The sequence below is a fragment of the Nicotiana tabacum genome, chromosome 10, assembly GCF_000715075.1.
Source record: "Nicotiana tabacum cultivar K326 chromosome 10, ASM71507v2, whole genome shotgun sequence".
Taxonomy (NCBI): Eukaryota; Viridiplantae; Streptophyta; class Magnoliopsida; order Solanales; family Solanaceae; genus Nicotiana; species Nicotiana tabacum.
Window position 1 is genome coordinate 68,437,827 of NC_134089.1, and position 20,124 is coordinate 68,457,950.

The 20,124-nt window shown below is 36.6% G+C and overlaps 1 protein-coding gene and 1 pseudogene across 1 annotated transcript; both read right to left on the bottom strand.

Annotated features, from left to right (window-relative positions):
- Positions 1 to 3,147: 3,147 nt before the first annotated feature.
- Positions 3,148 to 18,552, bottom strand: LOC107764091 (uncharacterized). The gene is made up of 7 exons (XM_016582617.2): positions 18,085 to 18,552; positions 11,699 to 11,798; positions 10,755 to 10,817; positions 6,666 to 6,780; positions 5,404 to 5,486; positions 4,653 to 4,714; positions 3,148 to 3,598 (listed from the first exon to the last, which is right to left on the bottom strand). The coding sequence occupies exons 1-7, from the start codon at positions 18,297 to 18,299 to the stop codon at positions 3,484 to 3,486; spliced, it is 753 nt and encodes a 250-aa protein (XP_016438103.2). The 5' UTR covers positions 18,300 to 18,552; the 3' UTR covers positions 3,148 to 3,483.
- Positions 13,757 to 13,868, bottom strand: LOC142165633 (U6atac minor spliceosomal RNA; annotated as a pseudogene).
- Positions 18,553 to 20,124: the final 1,572 nt, after the last annotated feature.

Below are 20,124 nucleotides of genomic sequence, written 5' to 3' on the forward strand. Positions count from 1 at the left end.
TTTAAGAATTTAAGTGATAAAACCAGGTTTAGACAATAAACAGGTAAATCATGACTGCGGATATGCTTTCAAAACAAATAGAGTGAGGAAGAATAGTAAAATTCTCCTAAGGGTCTCAACAGGTCGGCACAACAGTCGTACGACACGGAATAGTAAAAATATGAAATATCATAAGATTTCAAATCAAATACGCGACTTAACAGTCGTACGGGACGGACCAAGTCACAATCTCCAACGGTGCAGACTCCACGCTCGTCATCTAGAGTTTGTGTCACCTTAAGTACCACAACGATGTGAAATCTGGGGTTTCAAACACTCGGGACAGCATTTACAATCATCACTTACCTCGATCCGGTCCAAACTCTAACCCGCGATGCCTTTGCCCTCACAAATCGACCTGCAGATGCTCCAAATCTAGCCACAATCAGTACATAACCATTAGAATATGCTAAGGGAACAAAGCTCACTCGAAAATATCCAATTTACATCAAAAATCCCGAAATTGCTCAAACCCGGGCCCCGGGCCCACATCTTGGAATCCGACGAAATTAACATTAATGGAATCCTCATCTCTCACGAGTCTATACATACCAAGAACATCAAAATTGGGCCTCAATTGTCCCCTCAAATTTTCCATTTACACTCTCCAATTTCAAGCACTAATACCCCAATTTTAGGCTTTAATTTCCACATATTTCATGATTAAACAAGTAAGAATCAACATAGGATCGAGTATAGCGTTTAAAAATCTTACCTCCAAGTGTTACCCTTCGATTCCCTCTTCAATCTTTCTCAAAAGCTCCAAAATCGTTCAACAATGGAGAAAATAGACCAAAGCTCGCGAAACTCACTTTTAAACATTCAACCCCAAGTAAAATTACCTTCTTCGCGAACGCGACCGGTCTCTCGCGTTCGCATAGACCAAATTCACTGGCTCTCCATTTTTTCCTTCGCAAACGCGTACAATTTCCATGCGAACGCGATGCTTCGCCTTACCAGGCTTTCGCGAACGCGGTCCAACTCTCGCGGACGCATATCACATGGGTCTGGGGTGCCCAACGACCTTACTCCTCTTCGCGAACGCGACCCCAGCCTCGCGTCCGCAATGCACATGAAGCCTCTACCTTCGGGTTCGCATCCCCTTCCTCACGAACGCGTAAAACAAAAATATCAACATATAAAAACACCCTTCGCGAACGCGAGTCCCTGACCGCGAATGCGAAGAACAATTTGTCTGCAACACAAAACTAGCAAAAACTGCCAAGTCCAAAGTCCCAAATTGATTTGTTTAACCATCCGAAACTCACTTGAGGCCCTCGGGACCTCAACAAAACATGCCAACACATCCCATAACCTCATCCAAACTTGTTCCAACCTTCGTAACGCTCAAAACAACCTTAAAACACCAAAATCACATCGGATTCAAGCCTAAGAATTTCAAGAACTTTCAAATTCCGCTTTTGATCAAAAACCCAGCCAAACCACGTCCGAATGACTTGAAATTTTGCACTCACGTCATAAATGACACAATGGAGCTACTGCAACTTTCGAAATTCCATTCCGACCCCTATATCAAAATCTCACCTATCAACCGGAAGATGCTAAAATCTCAATTTCGCCAATTCAAGCCTAAACCTTCCACGGACTTCCAAAATGCATTTCTGATCACGCTCCTAAGTCCCAAATCACCTAACAGAGCTAACCAAATCATAAAAATTCTGCTCCGAGATCATATACAATCAAGTCAAATCTTGGTCAAACCTTTCAAATTTCACGCTTCAAACTGAGAATTGTTCTTCCAAATTCATTCTGATTACCCTGAAAACCAAAGCCAACGTTTTACATAAGTCATAATACATCACACGGGACAAGCCATGCCCGAGAACTGGCGAGCAAAGTGCAAAAGCTCAAAACGGTCAGTCCGGTTGTTACATGACATTTGGGCTATTTTTGGTAGATATTTTGTTTGGGCTAGTTTTGGTTGAAATTGCTTTTAGAATGACAATTTAGGTAGTTTATCTTACGGGAATATACCAAAGAAAGACAATATTTACCAATTACTAGCCATGTTAGTCATTACTACTTAAATAGCCAAAACAATTACCAATAATATATAACATTCAAAAAATATAGGCAAAAAAAAGTTTTTTGCCAACGGGTATTGTTGTGATTCATTGAAAATATATATATGAGGCAATATACAAAATTTAACGAAGTTTGAAGGCGAGTTAGACTAGTTTAGAGTCAAATTTCACTACCAATAATATAAAATATTTATTAAAAAGGATTTCTTTTTCCATGGGTATGGTTGGAATTCGTTGATAACGTATAGATGAGGCAATATACCAAATTTGAGCAAGACTAGAGGTGATTTGACATCAAAATTCGTAGTTAAAATCAAGTTTAAAAGATTCTTCTGCGACACATGTATCAAACTTGTATCACGTATGTATCTCAGACACAGGTATGCATAGATATACATGTGATACACATTTGATATAAATATGATACATATGTGATACACGTATTATTATTTTCCATGTTCAGCTTTACTTCGAATTTTCAATTCAAATCACCTCAAAACTCCACCAAATCATCCCAAAACTGAGATTCAAACTCAAGATATATACAATCTATTCTAATAACACTCACTCAAAAGAAAATAAAAATTTGACCTTTTCTTTGCTACAAATAGCTAATTGACTAATATTAATAATATTTTATGAATTAACTAATTTTTCTAATAAGCTACTTATAAATGGATATAACTTATAGTTTCTCAATATAAACCCTTTTTTTGGTTAAAAAAAAAGGAAGAAGAGAATATATCAGCCTTCATCATGCAAATAGTGACATTTGGATTACCAAAGTCAAAAGCTTTAAATCACCAAGGGACTTTTATCTTTGATCAACTAGTCCATTGTTCATTGCTATCTTTTATAGATGCTTTAATCCTCAAGGACCTCAACTGCTACAACCAAACTTTATAATTAATTGCCCCAAATAACTTTAGAGGAGAAAAAGAGTACTTTACAATGTTAGCTATGGCAATTGGCCCGGGCACACCCTCACTATACCATATACAAGAAGGGAAAAGAGGAGTTTGCCTTTGCCAGGGAAAGAATTTTAGTCCGTAACAATTGTGCATTGCAAAAAAAACAGTGGATTTAACTTATTTGCATCAATTAATTTACAGAAACAGCAATCTTTCCTACTCCAACTATATGCACATGCTAACCCAGCTAGCTAAAATAAATCAACATCAAACACAAAACTACATAATATAAAAAGAGAATTAACTAATGTAAACAAATGGAGAGTCCTAACAGCCCAAAGGAACTTATCTTGATACATATTTCCACGAGGAATAACTAGACTAGATTCACTATTTTATTATGCTATCTAAGTAATCCATAGGATCTCAACTTCAGTAAAATCTAAGAAACATCTATCCATAGCCCAAGCCCTATAGAAACCAGGATCTCATGATTTATTTGGCAAGGGTGGCCGAGACGGAATGATTAAGCTAGCAAGCTCGTCATTTAGCTTTACAGGGAGGGGTGGCATCTGCTTCATTATTTCTGGCATGTCATTCAGACTGCAAGAAATGGTTTATCTTAGCATGCATTGAAATAGCAAAACGAGTAGAATTACAGTAAAGGCTAAAACAGGAATGCATCGTCAAGTATTATTTTCCACAATTTATAAGTTGACACATATTAAAGCAAAACATTTCGGTTGAAGGAGATAAAAAAATCATTCATTCAAGATTCATGTTTAGCATATAGCACAAGCAAATACTTTATTAACAGATCTGTAAAAGACTTCAATGATTAGGGATCTTTCAGGTTAATAGCCCGTTTGGCCAAGCTGCAAAAATCAGCTTATTTTGAGAATTTTTTTTTTTCAAAAGTGCTTTTCTCAAAAGTACTTTTGGTGAGAAGCAGTTTGTGTTTGGCTAATTAGTTTGAAAAGCACTTCTAAGCAGCAATTAGTGTTTGGCCAAGTTTTAAAAAAACTGCTTCTAAGTGTATTTTTCTCAAAAGTGCTTATCAAAAAAGTGCTTTTGGAGAGAAACTACTTTTTTCTGCTTCTCCAAAACTGCTTCTGCTTCTCCTCAAAAGCACTTTTTTTTTCCTTCCAAAAGTTTGGCCAAACACCTCAATTTTTGGCCAAGAGTGCTTTTGGCCAAAAAAAAGCACTTTTGCCAAAAAGAAGCTTGGTCAAACAGGCTATAAGTATGAGAGGCAAATTTCTTCCTAATCTCGAAAGTCATTTCACATATGTTTTCAATTACAATGCGCAAGTCATGGTTCATATTTTCACAATTTTAGAGAATTCCCATTTTAAACCAAGCTGCAACAAGACATATTAGCCAATATGGACAATCAAGAGGAGTTGAAGACATTCACGATATGCTTATAAAAGTTGAAAGTCAAGCCATACATAATGCAAACAGATTACATAAGTTTGAGCAAAACTAGATGACAATGCATGCAAAAGTACCACTTAATAAAAGCATGTATCACTCACTGCAAATAAGATTCATTTATGCTAAAGAGATGGCATAAGCTTCATTACATATATTCACTGCATAAAAGCATACACACATACATATCCAGTGAGAGGGGGAAGGATGAACCACAACATACTCATTTAAGATGCTGAGGATATTGTTTCGAGCTTGAGTGAAAAGGTTAATGTTTTCTTGGATCTGCACCGAAACAAAAATAAGAAAGATGTCAATACTACCAATAACCAAATGATGCATGAGTAACAATCTATCCACATGGGTTTAACACGGAAAGTACAGCTGACTTGACCTTAGCAGTACATAAAAGGAGTAATTGCAACATACCATGCAGTGGGTGAGTGAAATAAAAAGAGGGGATCTTGCTAGCAAGTATTAACAGCAGGATGATGGAATGAAGCTCAATGATTTCAATATCTTTGTTACACTTGATCTAAACCAAATGGTCAAGAAGGGTAAAGTAATGTTCATATAAAAAACAGAATAAGAGGTAAATATTCTCAGTTTTTATGGAAATACTATTCCTTCCATCCCATCTTATATGAAACTTTCTGGTACATCTCGAAATGTTAGACATGACTTAATGCAATTCTCACTTCTTTCAGAACTTAAGTTCATTTAAACAATTGAACTCGTAATGATTGATGCTTCCACCATCTTAATAAATTACCAATTATTTTTTTAAACATACTTCTTGTTCAGTCTACCATTTCAGTTATATCGCATATAATTGGTCAAGGGAGTAAAAGAAAAAACAGAAAATGACTCGTATGGTTTGTTCACGTATTTGATCCGACACCATTTGTGTCATCTCTCACAAAGAAACGGAGGTGAGGCAGTGGAAATGAAATTGTGAAGAACCGTCATCTGACCTTAAAAACAGCAAAATTTGCAGATATTTGATCCAAGGCCTGAGCATTTTGCTCAAGAAGCTGTCCGGTGGTACCACCAATGGCTGCAAAAGTAACAAGATGCACACACTCCTCAGAAATTCCCACAAAAAGATACAAGAGAAGTCTTTTGTTGATGTTTTAGGATCCTTGTAAGGACTTGAGAATCTTCCTGTACCACCCTTTGTAATTATGGTTAATTATTTCTGTTTTGATACAGTTAATATATATGCAACAAATGTTACCTTCTCAAAAAAAAAAAAAAAAAAGATACAAGAGAAGGAAAGAAAACTCAGAAGATATAGTCTTTACAGTTTCATATCAAAACAGTAATACTGACTGCTCCTTCTCGCCCTTTTTCCATTTTGAATCTATTGATTGTTACGATTATAAGTGCTAAGGGAAAAAGAGTGTTCCTTGATTAATCCATGGAGGACCGAAGATATCTCCATGCTACATGACATCTTTTACATACAACATGACATCTTCTATGCTACATTCCTCTTGACTTGTATATTAACTTCCGTAGGAAAAAGAGAAATCATTTTCTTGTTATTCTCCATACTAGATGATATCGTCTGTGCATTCACCGAGGAACTAGCTCTTCCAAAGTGATAAAGAGCATTCCTGATCATATTATTTCCAATATTACAAACTTCAGCTAATCGTGAATTATGAAAACAATTGGATCACCTTCGCACAACAGAAGTTCAAATGGATTCTGTTAAGAATTGAGTTCAAAGTTCTTGATTAGCATCAATTTTCAGAACTAATAAATTGGCCGGACCATTAAACATGTCAATAGAAAATTAGGAACTTCGCACTTTTATTGGAAAACAGATGAAAATTTGATAATCGAGCTATTGATTTTCACATCTCCACCAGTCTAGCTTTTCAACTTTAAGGAAATCTGAGAAGAGGTATAATCTCGGGATGAAACTTATATACAAAAATACCTTCTGGAAGAAAGAAAAAGATGGCTTCTAAAGTCCAACAACACATGCATATTGACGCATCAAGCAACGCGCACAACTAATGCCAGACATGATAATCTCGGATTATGCATGTAGCAGTCAAAAGGTGATGTGCTAATCATCCTCTCTATCCTTTCATCTTTCCAATTACGTAAACTTTCCTCTAAGTTCAATTCCAGGCATGTCTATCTAGAAAAAAGCAAGACTCTCAAGAACATGGGATTTCACTCAATTTTAAATGTAAAGCCAGAAGTGTGAATAAGAACCAACCTTTGTAGGAAATTCCATCATCACTGTCCATTGACATAACAGATTGAGCATAGGGAGGACCATTTGCACGATTAGCAACATGGGTAGATTTTTGCATAGAATCTGTAACTTTTTCCTAAAACCAAAAACAAGGGAAGCATGACAAAGAAGTTATTACTGACAAAACTGTACAGGACTGCCTTATTAAAATAATACCAAATAAGAATAATATTTTCCAAGAAGGCGTAGCTCAGTTGCAAGTAAATATTTCTCTCAGGTATTTGGAAAAAAACTAGTCGATCCACAAGTAATTTGAGCAATGAATCTCAAATTATTCCACCAAGCTGTCGAAGAGAAGCTGGAGTTGATGAGAAATCATGGATGCACAACAGTCCAGAGATGCTCATAAGCCCTACGCACTCAAAGAGGACTTAGAATCTGGAATTGAAAAGAAACCGTAGGTCCATAGCAGTCTAAGAAGGCGGATATACCCTTTGTATTTAACGAGGACTTAGCTAAAGGTGCAAGTCATTTCTTCCTCAGAAATTAAGTCAGCAACACTTTAAAACCCCAGCTTTTGGGCTGTCCTACCTAATGAAAGATTAGATAAGGGAAATAGCCACAAGCACTGAAGCACCAGCAGATTCGTATATCAAGAAACATGAAATTGGCAACAGCTCTTTCATTTTTCTTAATCATCAAAACTTACAAACTGCAAACCAAATTGAAGAGGAAAGGTCATGATATGACTTCAAGAAGAAACTTGTACCGCTATGTAGTTTTCTTTATGACCAAACATCACATGTCAAAAATGAGCATTGATGGAATATCTACATGTAGATAGTTTCAACTAGGGTATGAAATCTGGCTTTAATCACACTAATATTTGGAAGTGAAGGTGACTTAAAGCTAGAGGAGCAAATGGAGTAAGAACCCACGAAAACTACAACGCCTGTGCAAGTCAATTGGACATCGACCAGTGATTCCTATTACATTGATGTAAAAATGGTTTGAAAGACTCTGAGCATCCACCCCAAAAGCTTAAGGTCGTGCGTTTTCATACTAAAGGGTTCTCATGTTACTGATAGTTTCTCTCTACGTGCCCACCAAATCTCCATATAACAGATGCAAGTATATAGTAAATAATAGGATTTTCCTGAGAGCAAAATGTATTTTTTGTCCAGTTGGACATGTGTGCATGTAGAGTATGAATCTGTGTGTGTGTGTGCGAGAGAGAGAGAGAGAGTGTGTGCGGGTGTGTGTGGGTGTGTTTTTGTGGGTCTGTACAGTTTTTGGCGCCCCAAGTACCTAGACATATCGAGTTCTTATCTAATGAGATCGATCCAACATCAAAACGAGAAATGTGACCTTAAAAGCTGAAGGATGGAAGGCAAAAAAAGAATCCTTCGAAGGGGGCAGAGAGCCATCAGTAAGATACCGTGGCCTCCTTCCGAAAGGGAGGGGGGAGCATGTATCTGTGAGATACCAGTATAGAAGAAATAAGGACAACCGGAAATTTTTGTATCTCAAAATGCAGTTGTCACTTTTCACATAATGTAACTCACATCCGTTCCTGTTTTTGAAGGATAGCACAGGCTGGGAGGTGGAGTCCGTTATTTTTTCTTTCTTTTTCAAGCTCATTGCACAACTTGAGGAGCTGAATCCTGCTTAGTCAAAAGGCATAGCAGCGGCTCATATTCTGAAGTCTCAGTATCATGCCCTTAGCAGCACAGACGAGACACCTTTTCATTTGAAAATAATTGGAAAAGTGAAGGACCAAGTAAAGCGTCCTATTTTTGCTTTCAAAGTCCCCTTACAGGTGACAACTTCGGAGAGAGGAAAAGAACTAGTGCTAATTGTATGTTCTGCAAGAAAGCTGCAGAAACAGTGGACCATCTCTCCTCCATTATGACTGGTTTATTGAGATATAGAACCTTCTTTTTGTGTTTGTGTGTGGGAATAAGAAAGTTGCCCAAGTCTGGAGGAATTGAGTGACATCTCACCAGTATTATTTGCTGGCCAAAGAGGTAGATTTCAAGAGCTATTCTTCTGTATTTGGATGGAAAGAGAAAGAAGAACATCACAAATAAAAGGGATGGATGTTATAAGAGGCTCAAGTCCAGTTTCATTTTTGGTACGGGGAGAACCATCCAGCTAGTCATGATATTTGCAGAGATTTATTTTTCAATCTGACACTGATCCTCTTTTTTATTTTTTGATTGTTTCAATCTGACACTGATCTTGAAACATACTTGGCAAACCTAAAACCCATTGCAGAACAAAATGATCCTTCACTCACTAAGAAGCACTTAAGAAGAAAACAATTAGAAAATTCCCCTTTTGACTTTGCATGTTTTCTTGGGTGGGGTCGACTTGAAACAAAAAGTGGGAAGGGACCTAATATCTTTTAGTAATGTTTTCTACAATGCCAAATGGAGCTCCAGAATATGATCAAAAAGTAAACATATATTAAGGATATCAATGTCTAATGATGTGAATTTCTCTTTCTTTTTCTCTCCATACTGATAGACACAAAATGTTAATGATTTTCTCCTTTTTTCGTCCCATTCCTCTCTTTTTATCTGCACATTCTCCTTCCCTTCCTTCTTTTATCCTTTAACCAAAACGTACTGAAAGTCCAGCAAAACCTTCTTCTTTTTTCCTGTGCAAAGAAAGCACCATCATACTTTTTCTCCTGTGCACAAAGTCAAGGGGGAACTCTTAAATCAAGCTCATCCAACAGTCTATAATTGTGCATTTCCACATTTCAATTTCAAATAATAAGATCATTCCTTTCACCCTCTACTTATTCATCCACAAAGCCTACCACATACAAGCTAGTAGTACAGCTGGCTGCTGCAATCAATTTTCTACTTCTGCCCTCAACACCTAAGGATTTCCGCACCATTTAGAAAATAAAGCTAATTGCTACCTTAGTTCCCACAAAGCCACATGGTAAAGACATGTTTGAAACAAAGAAACAGAGAGACTAGGGCCTCTTCAATTCTCTCTGTCCCAATTACAATGGCCTACTTTGATAGAGCATAGGTATTTTTATTTTTCTTCTTTTTTGGAATAAAGGGGTGCCAGGCAGCTTGTGCACACCTTGATTATTCCATCAATAATCTGCTACCTCCCATCAACATAGGTACCGAGTAACTCTGCTCACCAAAGTTTAAGCAGATGAAAAGAAATCACCTAGTGTTTTGTGTCTCTGCTAGGAAGTGAACCCTGGCCTCCAAGATTTAAACCCACTTCATTGACCACTAGGTCAAACCCTTGATTGCTAGAGCATAGGTATTAAGGTAACAGTTTTATTGTGTTTAAACAGAAGTGGGTCACATGTGGAGATAAAGATGACTTTTGAACTTACTTTAAGATTAAACGGCGAACCAATAAACCTTTCTTGACAGAATATTGAAAGGTACTGAAGAGCCTTGCGACGAACTTCCCCCACGGAAAAGCCGACATGACTGAGACAATACAAATAGAATATAGGAATTCATTGGACGTGGGGCGTATATATTAGTGCTCAAAGAGAGAATCGCAGTAAGGAATGACCAGGACAGCTACGTTGAAGGGAATTGCAAATTGCATACCAGAAGAGCGGCACAAATATCAGGAAGCAATACTGAGATAGCTTTTAAAAAATGTAATTCAGCTTAACCAAAAATGCCAGTAATCCATTTGCTTGTGAACATCTAAGTTTCTTATTAAACAAATAAAGATCCCAGTTTTGCCCATTCGATGAATTTAATATTCTGTCATCAACATTATGATGCATAATACTTCAACAGTTAAATGAAAAAATGAAATCAATGACCTCTTCACAGTGATATGGGCATGGCAACATGTGGGTCTATACTGTAACGTACAACAGTCAGTCTACAGTCGACAAAGACACACTTAATACTTGCAGGTAAATGACAAAATGAAACCAATGACCTCTCCACATTGATATGGACATGGCTGCATATGGGTCTATACTGTAGCACACAAAAGTAGGTGGAAATTTCAACAGACACAATGACAGAAAACACCCTCATATTTTAGTAGGCTTAGGAAAAGAAAAAAAAACTGACAACTATGCAACCCAGAAAACTGCAATACCTTTTTGTCTTTATTTTTCCTTGAGTTATGATCATCTTTTCTGCGCTTCCCAATCTCCTTTTTCTGCCACAAGGAAAAAGTAAAAGAAGAATGAACAGCTAAATGTTATTAAAGCAAACCAAAATAGCTGGATTTAGTTGCAAAAGAAGGGAATGTAATGCCTTCCAGCTTCAGAAGGCTGTTCTAACAAAACCACTAGCTGCATTTGTCCGCACACAGTAGTATTATATTATTCTTTATGGAGAAGTTAAAATAGCAATACCATTTTTTACAAACATTGAGGAACCCTGTTCAGGCCTCAGGGAAGGCAGGGCCCTTTAAACCCAAAAGGGGTAAACCTTTCACTTTCTCATTTAAATCCTTTCTAAAATTTTGTGATTTCACCAAAAGGGAACTTCTTCAACTACAGTTTTGTCAAAGATAGTCTTGGGCTTTAAGGGTAAATGAAATTGAAGGACGGACTTAGCGAAGAATGGAGCAAACAAAGAGGAGGAAGGGGGGGGGGGGGGATCATACATGCAATGCATGAAAAAATACCTATTAACACACACAATAAATATGTGGTAGAGAAATCCAAAAAAAACTACAAATATGTGGAATACAAGAAGCAAAAAACATATAAATCACATTCAGGAATCATTCAGAGTTTCTGATACATAGCAAAAGTTCAGTTTTATGTTTTAAATTGAGGTTTATAGACAAGTTTTCTTTTATAACTTCCTTTTTTTTTAATCTTAATAAAATCATCATAATGTACAATTTATATATCGCTTTGCTAGCTTCATTTATTATTAGATTCATCCTCCTCAAGATAGAGCCCACAGGATATGAGGCACACACCTTCGCGGTTTGGCCTGTACTACAACATTTATCTATAACATCTATATTACTCCGCTAACTATGTTATGTGGATAAATTGGTTAAAAAAGAATAAGAGAACTTACAGTCATCCATCTACATCTCAATGCTACATCTCGAACAGTCTTGTCTTTTAACTGCATTGCAATTTTAGCATACCTAGATATGTTGCTTTCTGTTGCATATCTGCAAAAGTAAAATTCCTGTCATCATTTAACAGTTCATTTCAATAGGAAGCAAATCAGAAGTTAACCATGACACAGATATTAAGAATGCACAATTGGCGTAAGTGATGCTGCTTGACAATGCATGCAGCAAATTGAAACAAATACTGATCAACCAACAGAAAGAATTGTCGTACTGGGCTAAATGCATGGTTCAGTTGACCATATCTAGGACATTCATATTTATAATAATTAATAAGGCTTTATCAAACTCTAATAACAAGAAAAACAAAGTACCAGATGATATTTGCTCATCTACATAGAGTGTAGTTTGTATTGAACTCTAATCACGCAACACACATTGTAATGGAGCAACTAAATTATATTGAATTGCAGAATCAAACACACGGAGCAGTAAGGAAGTTGCAATTAGAACAGTAACAAGGAAAGAAGAGGGGGAGAAAGGGACAGATAGAGAGAAAGGGGAAGAAGCACAGAGACTACTCAATATAATTGCCTCACATGCTCCTAACCCGGGTCCCATACATCATTTGCTAACTTTCAAATGTGTCCTTCATCATGGCCTCTTGGCCAATTTCATTACCCCGCCTCAAAAAGAACCTTACCCTCGTGGTTCGAATAGAGCAATATTAACCAGGAAAGAGGAACACTCTCATAAAATATTTGTCACTTTCCGCTCCATCACTTGCTTCCTCTTGTCTCTCCTTCAAGAAGTGGAACATACTCCTTCAGATTTAAGAAAAAATCAAGATCGTTAAATTCTGACTGGGAATCAACAAATAAAAATGCTTTATTAGCACTTCACTGGGATGATAATCCTTCAATTGAGAACTTCCATCATTCAGCAACTTAGTTGACACTTCTATGTTAAAGGAATGGGAGATATAGGAATTCCATTTGGAAGATAAATCAGCAGCGCTTTGCTCTCCAATCTGTTTGATTCTTGTGGACTATCACGAGAGAAAAGAAAGCTGGACACAAGCATCCTGTTGACCAAAGTTCAAGCATATGTCAATGTTTTAGCATCTATCTCACCCATAAGGTAAAGAAACATAATTTCTTCCCAACACTTGACTTCTCTTCTTCCACGAAATGCCAGCCTAAGTGTAAACCATCAGACATGGAGGAAGATTGTGGCTCCAACTCAAGCAGGATTTCCTTAATACAAAAGTGCACTGACCTTATATTTCCATTCTCAAAAATTAGACTTACAGCCAATCATCAGAGAGAATTATCCACAGCCCACAGGAATGAGCTCATGGGGAACAACCAATTCGTCGAAGGTCCTGAATTCCAGGCTTCCCTCAATATAGGGTCACATGTATCCCTATTGATATTTACTTTTTCTGCAGAAAGGGATTCACGAAAAGAATAAAGGTATGAATCAAAGAATTACAACTCATAAAAACAATTTGGATTATCATTTTCTATGCCTTGATGGATCACCGAATTTTTCTCAAGTTTAATATATGCATATCAAATCCATCTCAAAACTGAAATTCAAGCATGAAATTTAACCTTTGCGAAAGATTCCAGAGTTATGTCTAGGTTGTCAACAGTCAACACCCCAATCTCCAAACTCAAGTCAAGTAGCATCGTGCAAGTCTCGGAACAATGCCCACGATTGCAATACAACAGTTCATTAACAAAATGACCTCCAAAAGCTTGCTTCACAATATTGTTTGCCTCTTTACGCTTGCTAACAAAACTTGGGAATAACCATTAGGGACTTTACTTTACACATGTCCCACCAAGCTCAACAAGAAAATCATCAATGTATGGTTTCAACCAATATTAAGGCTCAATTCAACTCTAGTAAGCCAAAATATGAATCCTCTAGCCTTCATCTCATTTATTATAAAGGAAATGTACTCCTCCATCTGATCTCGACATGCAGTACCAGCAACGTCAACTTCTTTTACCTGCTTAGCTCTCAACTCGGCTAGAGTCTGTTTTTTGATAAACTTTAAATTTGGTAAGATCCCGGATGTGTCTGGTAAGAGATAAATCCTGAAGGCTGTTCCCGTCCCTATCGGGGGAGATGCCAACAATCTCTCCTTTCTATGAACACAACTCGGCTAGAGTCTGTTGATTAACCAGTGATTAAAAAAGCGAGCGCTTCCTCGCTTTAAGCGAGAATCGAAGCGGCGCGCACAGTTCATCGCTTCTGCCATTAAAAGCGACTCTGGTACGAAAAAGCAACCGCTTCTCTGTAAAAAGCGAGAAGCAGTGAAGCGTCCGCTTCTTTGTTTAAAATACCCAAAGCCCTATTTTATTAAAAACTTGGTATTCTAAACAGTCAGGACTTCTTCGACTTCTTCGAGACTTCAACAGCAGCGAGAAACTAGGGTTCTTCAAACAACAACAGCGATTTCTTCCTCTCTTTTTCATTAACTTCAAACAACACCAGCGATTTCTCTTCTTCAAACTAGGGTTGTTCTTCTTCTTCTTCAACAGTACAACAACAACTTTCAACAGGTATGTTCTGCACTTTTGATTTTCATTCTTCTTCTTCTTCTTTTTCTTCTTTTTCTTTTTCTTTTTCTTTTTCTTTCTAAACGTCCAAAAAGCGCCGAAATGCTGGCAAATTTTTTTCAGAATAATTCTGTTTTTCCGATTTCTGCCCAAAATTTCTGCCCAACTTTGTTCCTAGTTGATGAAGAAGAAGAAGTTGAAGAAGATGACGAGTAATATAATAATGATAGTGGAATACAAGAATTTGACAATCTTGCAGAAGAATAGGATGCTCATTTTGTGCTTTAATTGATGCTACTCTTTAGTTTTTTAATTGAAGTATTGAACATTTGCTTGCAATTACATGTGTTATCTATGCACTATTTATTTTAAATTTTTTTTAATTCCGCTTCACTTAAAAAACGTGAGCGCTTCGCTTCTCGCTTCTCGCTTCTCCCTTCTCATGAAATGGGGGTTGTCGCTTTTCCTCGCTTCACGTTCTTCACAACATTGTGATTAACAAACTCCTTTCCAATAAATAAGGGCTAGTAAAGAATACAATGCCAGACATAGCAGTTGCACATATGGAAATCTGTTGTCCTTGAAATTCTTCCCAATCTGAGTGAGTGTCAAATGATCTTAATACTGTGCAAACATTCGTGACATGTAAATTCACCTCCTATTAGGTTCCAATTTAGCAGATGAGGAGCGCTCACTGAGGCGAGAGGTGAGCGACAAATAGCGATGAGGGCCCGCTTCACTGAGGCGAGAGGTGAGAAGCGAAGCGCTCGCCTTTTTTATGTGAAGTGACAATTTATACAAAAAAAAAATATTAAATTTATATAACTAAAAACTCAATAGCAATAATATATCAATTCAAAAACTAAAAACTCAATAAATAGTGTTGCTCGATCAAAAACAGAGCTGAATGCTACTCTCTGTTGAGTGCTGCTTGATCAAAAACAGAGCACAAAAAAAAAAGAAAAAAAAAGAAGAAAAAGAAAGAAAGGAGAAAGAAGTAAGAAGACCGAAGAAAGAAGAAGAAAGAAAAAAAATGGCAGAAGAACAAAGGAGAAGAAGAGAAGCGTACCTGGTTGGGTCGACTTGGATGAAGAAGAAAATGGCAGAAGAGATGAAGAAGAAAGAAGAATCATTGTGGTTGGGTTGACTTGGAGAAAGAAATCGCTAGTCTACTCGACTGCTTGAAGATTGAAGAAGAAAGAAATCCCTGAAAGCCCTAATCCGGGATCTATTTCTTTTAATCTCTGCGCTTTTTCTTTTATTTTTTAAAAAAGTGACGCTACAGTCGTCTCTCACTACACAGGCAGAGGGGAACGCTATTTTGAAAACACATCGCAAAGAGGAAAAAAGCGGTGTTGGATGCTCGCATCGCTACGCCTTACGCTATTAGCGTTGAGGCGAACGCTATTTACAACCCTGAGTGAACTTTCTTCCGTGCTATCCTAGAATCTTTCAAGCAGCCATTCATAGTTGCCCGGTTCCTCTTTGCCTATGTTAAGAACCTAAATAGATTCATGTCCCGAAGCTTCAATTCCAAGAGAAAATTCTCGCATTTGTGATGTAATGAAAATTGCTAAACTTCCAAAACAAATGTAAACAATGAACTTGATTTTTTTTTAATCAAGCCAATTTATGCACTTGTGTTTATCAATGGAGGATTTATTTCCTCTTTCAGCTTTAACTTCAATGTCCCTGTTGCACCGCTAAAGTCAGCTAACAGCATACGCATTTCTATCCAAAAATGGTGTAAAGTGTAACATAATCTGGTTCAAAATCATAGAATCTCTAGAAGATAACTCCATATCTCGTCAACCCTGATTCTCTTTTTGCTTTAAATATTCGAAACATAGTGTTCCCTTCCTCAATTTGATGAAATTGAGACAAATATGTACCAAGGCAGCTTGATGTGGTGCAGCAATTTCATTAAAAGAAAAGTATCAAAATCTGAAAATTTTAATACCTTCTCGATCTCACCCATACGAGCACAACAAACACTCTGGGAAAGCATATATCTACTGGGCATTTCGTCAAACAATTTCCTAGCAGTCCCAAGTCCCAACCTCTCCTCATTTGTGGTAATGAACTGGTTTTCCAAAATGATGGGCTAAACGCATCACACCCTTCCAGCATGTTAGTAGTAAAAGTAGTAGCAGCCTAAATGGTATTTTTACCCTCTAACATTAGTTTTGGGATAATGGAAGCAATGACCTCATTCCGTGTGGGTTCCGTAGGTTCGACAGCCAAAATCTCAGTAGCAGCAGAGCGCTTGAACTCCAATGTGCTGGACATATAGCTGATTCGTAGAGATCTTTCATTGAATACCTTGTCCTCATATGATTCTATATCAACCAAATCAGATTCCATCACAGAGGTAAAAGATAGTTGGATCTCATTGTGCATCAATGAATGGCTTGGAGCAGGCGAACACCACATTATCAAGTTAAGAAGCACAGGACAAAGCGTTGTCAGATTGGAGGAGCAGACGATAGAGATTCTCTTGCATCGCCATCATTAATTCAAAGATGGTGTTGAGTTGAGTGTTTATCATGGTAGAAAAGTACAGAGTCATGGAGTATGAGCAATGAAAGTACCAATATGTTGAACTCTAAGCACTCTAAACACATTGTAAAGGAGCAACTAAGTTATATTGAAGCTGCAGGATCACTTCATCAAATATATATATGTGTGTGTGTATTGAAGCTGCAGGATCAAATACACGGAACAACAGTAAGGAAGTTGCAATAAAAACAGTAACAAGGAAATAAGAGGGTTGAGTGAGAGAGATACAGAGGAAGGAGGAGAAGCCAGAGAAGAAGGGAGACGAGGGAATTACAAGACCACTCAATACAATTGCCTCACATGCTCCTAAATATATGTCCCACTCAAAATTTGCTAACTTTCGCAATGTGTCCCCCACCGTGGCCTCTTGGCCATTTTCATTCATAACATATAGTTATTAACTGATACAAGGATTTCTATAGCCATCGGGTTATTCTCTTCCCTCCTTTACACGTAATATAGCAAGCTCTGTCGGGTAAATTTCCAAGTTGGTTGCAAGATCATTGTCATTATAGCTATTTCGTTATGAAGTAAATAAACTTTTATATTAATATTGGCATCCAGAAGATGCATCATCATAGAAGTGTTAATGACTCCCATGCAAAGCTCAAGGAGCCAATGAAGCACAAAACAGATGTTATTAATGTACTTTTAAGATAGTGAAGTGAATTACAACATCCAGAACACAATCCACCAGGATGAAGAATTAACTAATCATTAGATTACCTTTAAGCAGTTTACATCTTGTCTAAATTATTCAAAAAGATACATCCACTATATAAAGTTTCACGAAGGTACCCTAAAACTTGTAGGGTTCCGCATTCCTCGCCCATCCGCCCAAACAAAAAGGAAACAGAAGTCCAAGACCGTTGCGAGTGTCATGTACCATTGCCAGTTGAGAGCATTTTTGGCGCAACAGGGATCTAACTAACCCCCTCAGATGCAGACATATTAAACTGACATCTTTATATCTTCAAATTACAGATGAACATGAGCTTCATCAAGAATTGGATTTGCTAGAATTAGATTTAGTTTGTTAAATTCAGAACTCAAAACAAGATTCTAAAGTTTCTTCACTTTTTCACAACAAGATTGAAGGATACATGGGGTGTTATATTCACAAACCAATTGACACCGAACATTAGCAAACTTAAATATACTAAAACTCCAAAGAAGACTACAAAAGTAAGAGAAAGATTTATACAGAGTGAAGGAACAAAACTAATAAAAAAAGAGGAAGGAATTATACGGACTTGGCGAGCAATTCTTCGAGGAGAGACTGTTCGTCGGGAGTCCAATCGACGGCAAGACCTGGATTGTGTCGTAGAGCCGCCTGTGTGGGGCCAACCACAGAATTTTCCGGAACGGAGAGACCATTACTGGTGGCGCCATTCGCATTGCTGGTGCCTTCTTGACCACCACTATTATTGTTATTATTACCCGCCGAGGGGTTCGCGCTCGCAGCCATCAATATTCTACACCGCAAATCCAATATACCCTCTGCCTTCAAAATTCGAAACAATTGCAAAATTGAAATGAGTGGGTAAAATTCGAAGTGAATATAGCTGAATCTGCAGCGAGTTTGAAATCGGGGAGCTGGAAGAAACCAGAGAGAGAGAGAGAGAGAGAGAGAGAGAGAGAGAGAGAGAAATGGAGGAGAAAATCTGTACGGAACTGTCTTAAGAGGATTTGGGTACTAATGGACTTGGATAATATGGGGAATCCTTTGTGATTAGATAGTTATTTATTGTCTGATGAGAAAATAAAAAGGATAGTTATTTACTCTAAATTATATTTTATGCTTTTAATCTGAGTTTGCTCACGACGGCTGCGATATTTTAGTAAGTATATGTTCCTTCTGGGACTTTTGCACATGTGGTCCTTTTTTTATTGGTAAATAATGATAGTAGTCCTTACAATTTTCAAGAAATCCTTCCTATTTGAAATTAATTTAAATGTGTACTTTTGGTCTATGCTGTAAATGAAGCTTCATCAAAGTTTCTGAAGTTACACTTTAGTCCTGAAACTAATAGTAATCTTATTCTGACACCTCTAGTTAGATTTTTGTACATTATCTTTTTTCCCTTTTTTCCTTATACCTGATGTAATGCACTTTCGAGAAGCATATATCGACTGAAAATTGAGCCTTTTCCTTCTTTGCATTTTCTCTTTATTTAGTTCTTTTTTTTTCTCACAGCGAGTTTTGTATCAACACAAATTCTTACTACTAGTTATTCAACAGTCTATTCAATCACAAATCCTTATTAGTTAATTTATTACTCTGTATATTAGTAGATATTATTCTAAGAATTAATCTTTTGACACTTTTGTATTGAAAATTAAATTTTAAAGTTAAAATCTTTTTAAAGTGAAACTTTTTTTTTGATATTTTTTCTTACTAAGTTTACTTTTCAGTTTTTAAAATTTGTTTTATTTCTTTATCGTTAATATGGTGCATATAAGTTTAATTTACTTTATAGACTTCATATTTGGTTCAAAGGATGAAGTATCTATTTTAATATTAATCAATGATGAAAAGAATAACAAATTTATACTTATAGTGCAATTATAAAAGCTACTCCCTATCCCCTTCAACCACTAATATGATTATGGAGAAGAAGAAAAAAAGGCACAAGAAGTGTCTCAATATATGACATCTTTTAACATTTTAAATAAATTTGTATATTAATTAGAATTATGTGTTATAGATGAAACAAGTAACAAGTTTTAAAGTATTAATTAAAGAAGTAAACTTGATAAAAACAATCACACTGTAATTTGATTTTTAGTATGTAAGCGAACTACAATTATAAAATTTTATGAAATTATCGTAAAGGATATTGTTGGAGACAATATATTGAAAATTTGCGATACGAGTACTTAAGTGGAAAAAAGTTTCGTTCCTTAACAAAAAAATGCTATACACATCTAAATGAATGATAATACAACATGATGCCGTAAATACGTGGGATATGTGGTAATTCCTATAAGTGATATATGGAATTACTGTGTTTAAATACCTCGTGTAATTAATGTATCCAATCATGTATAGTTAGGCATAGATAAATGAAGATATTAAACTAATTAAGTACCAATTAGTTCCTTATTCCACATAGACATTAGATATTGTTGATGCATCGATTAGGTATTTTTCTTTCCTGCTTTTTTATAAATAGTTTATGAACTTGTATATTGCATGTGTGTTGCACGTGTATTCTATATCTTTTGAGGATCTTTCAGGTAAGTTTTTTCATGTTTTTGTAAATCATGTATAGTTAGGCCTAGATAAATTC

Coding starts and splice junctions, on each gene's coding strand:
- LOC107764091 (XM_016582617.2), bottom strand. CDS start 18,299: ATGGCTGCGAGCGCGAACCCCTCGGCGGGTAATAATAACAATAATAGT. Junction 10,818..11,698: donor TGAGATGTAGATGGATGACT/GTAAGTTCTCTT, acceptor TCCTTGTGGCAG/AAAAAGGAGATTGGGAAGCG. Junction 4,715..5,403: donor CAAATTTTGCTGTTTTTAAG/GTCAGATGACGG, acceptor GTTTCGGTGCAG/ATCCAAGAAAACATTAACCT.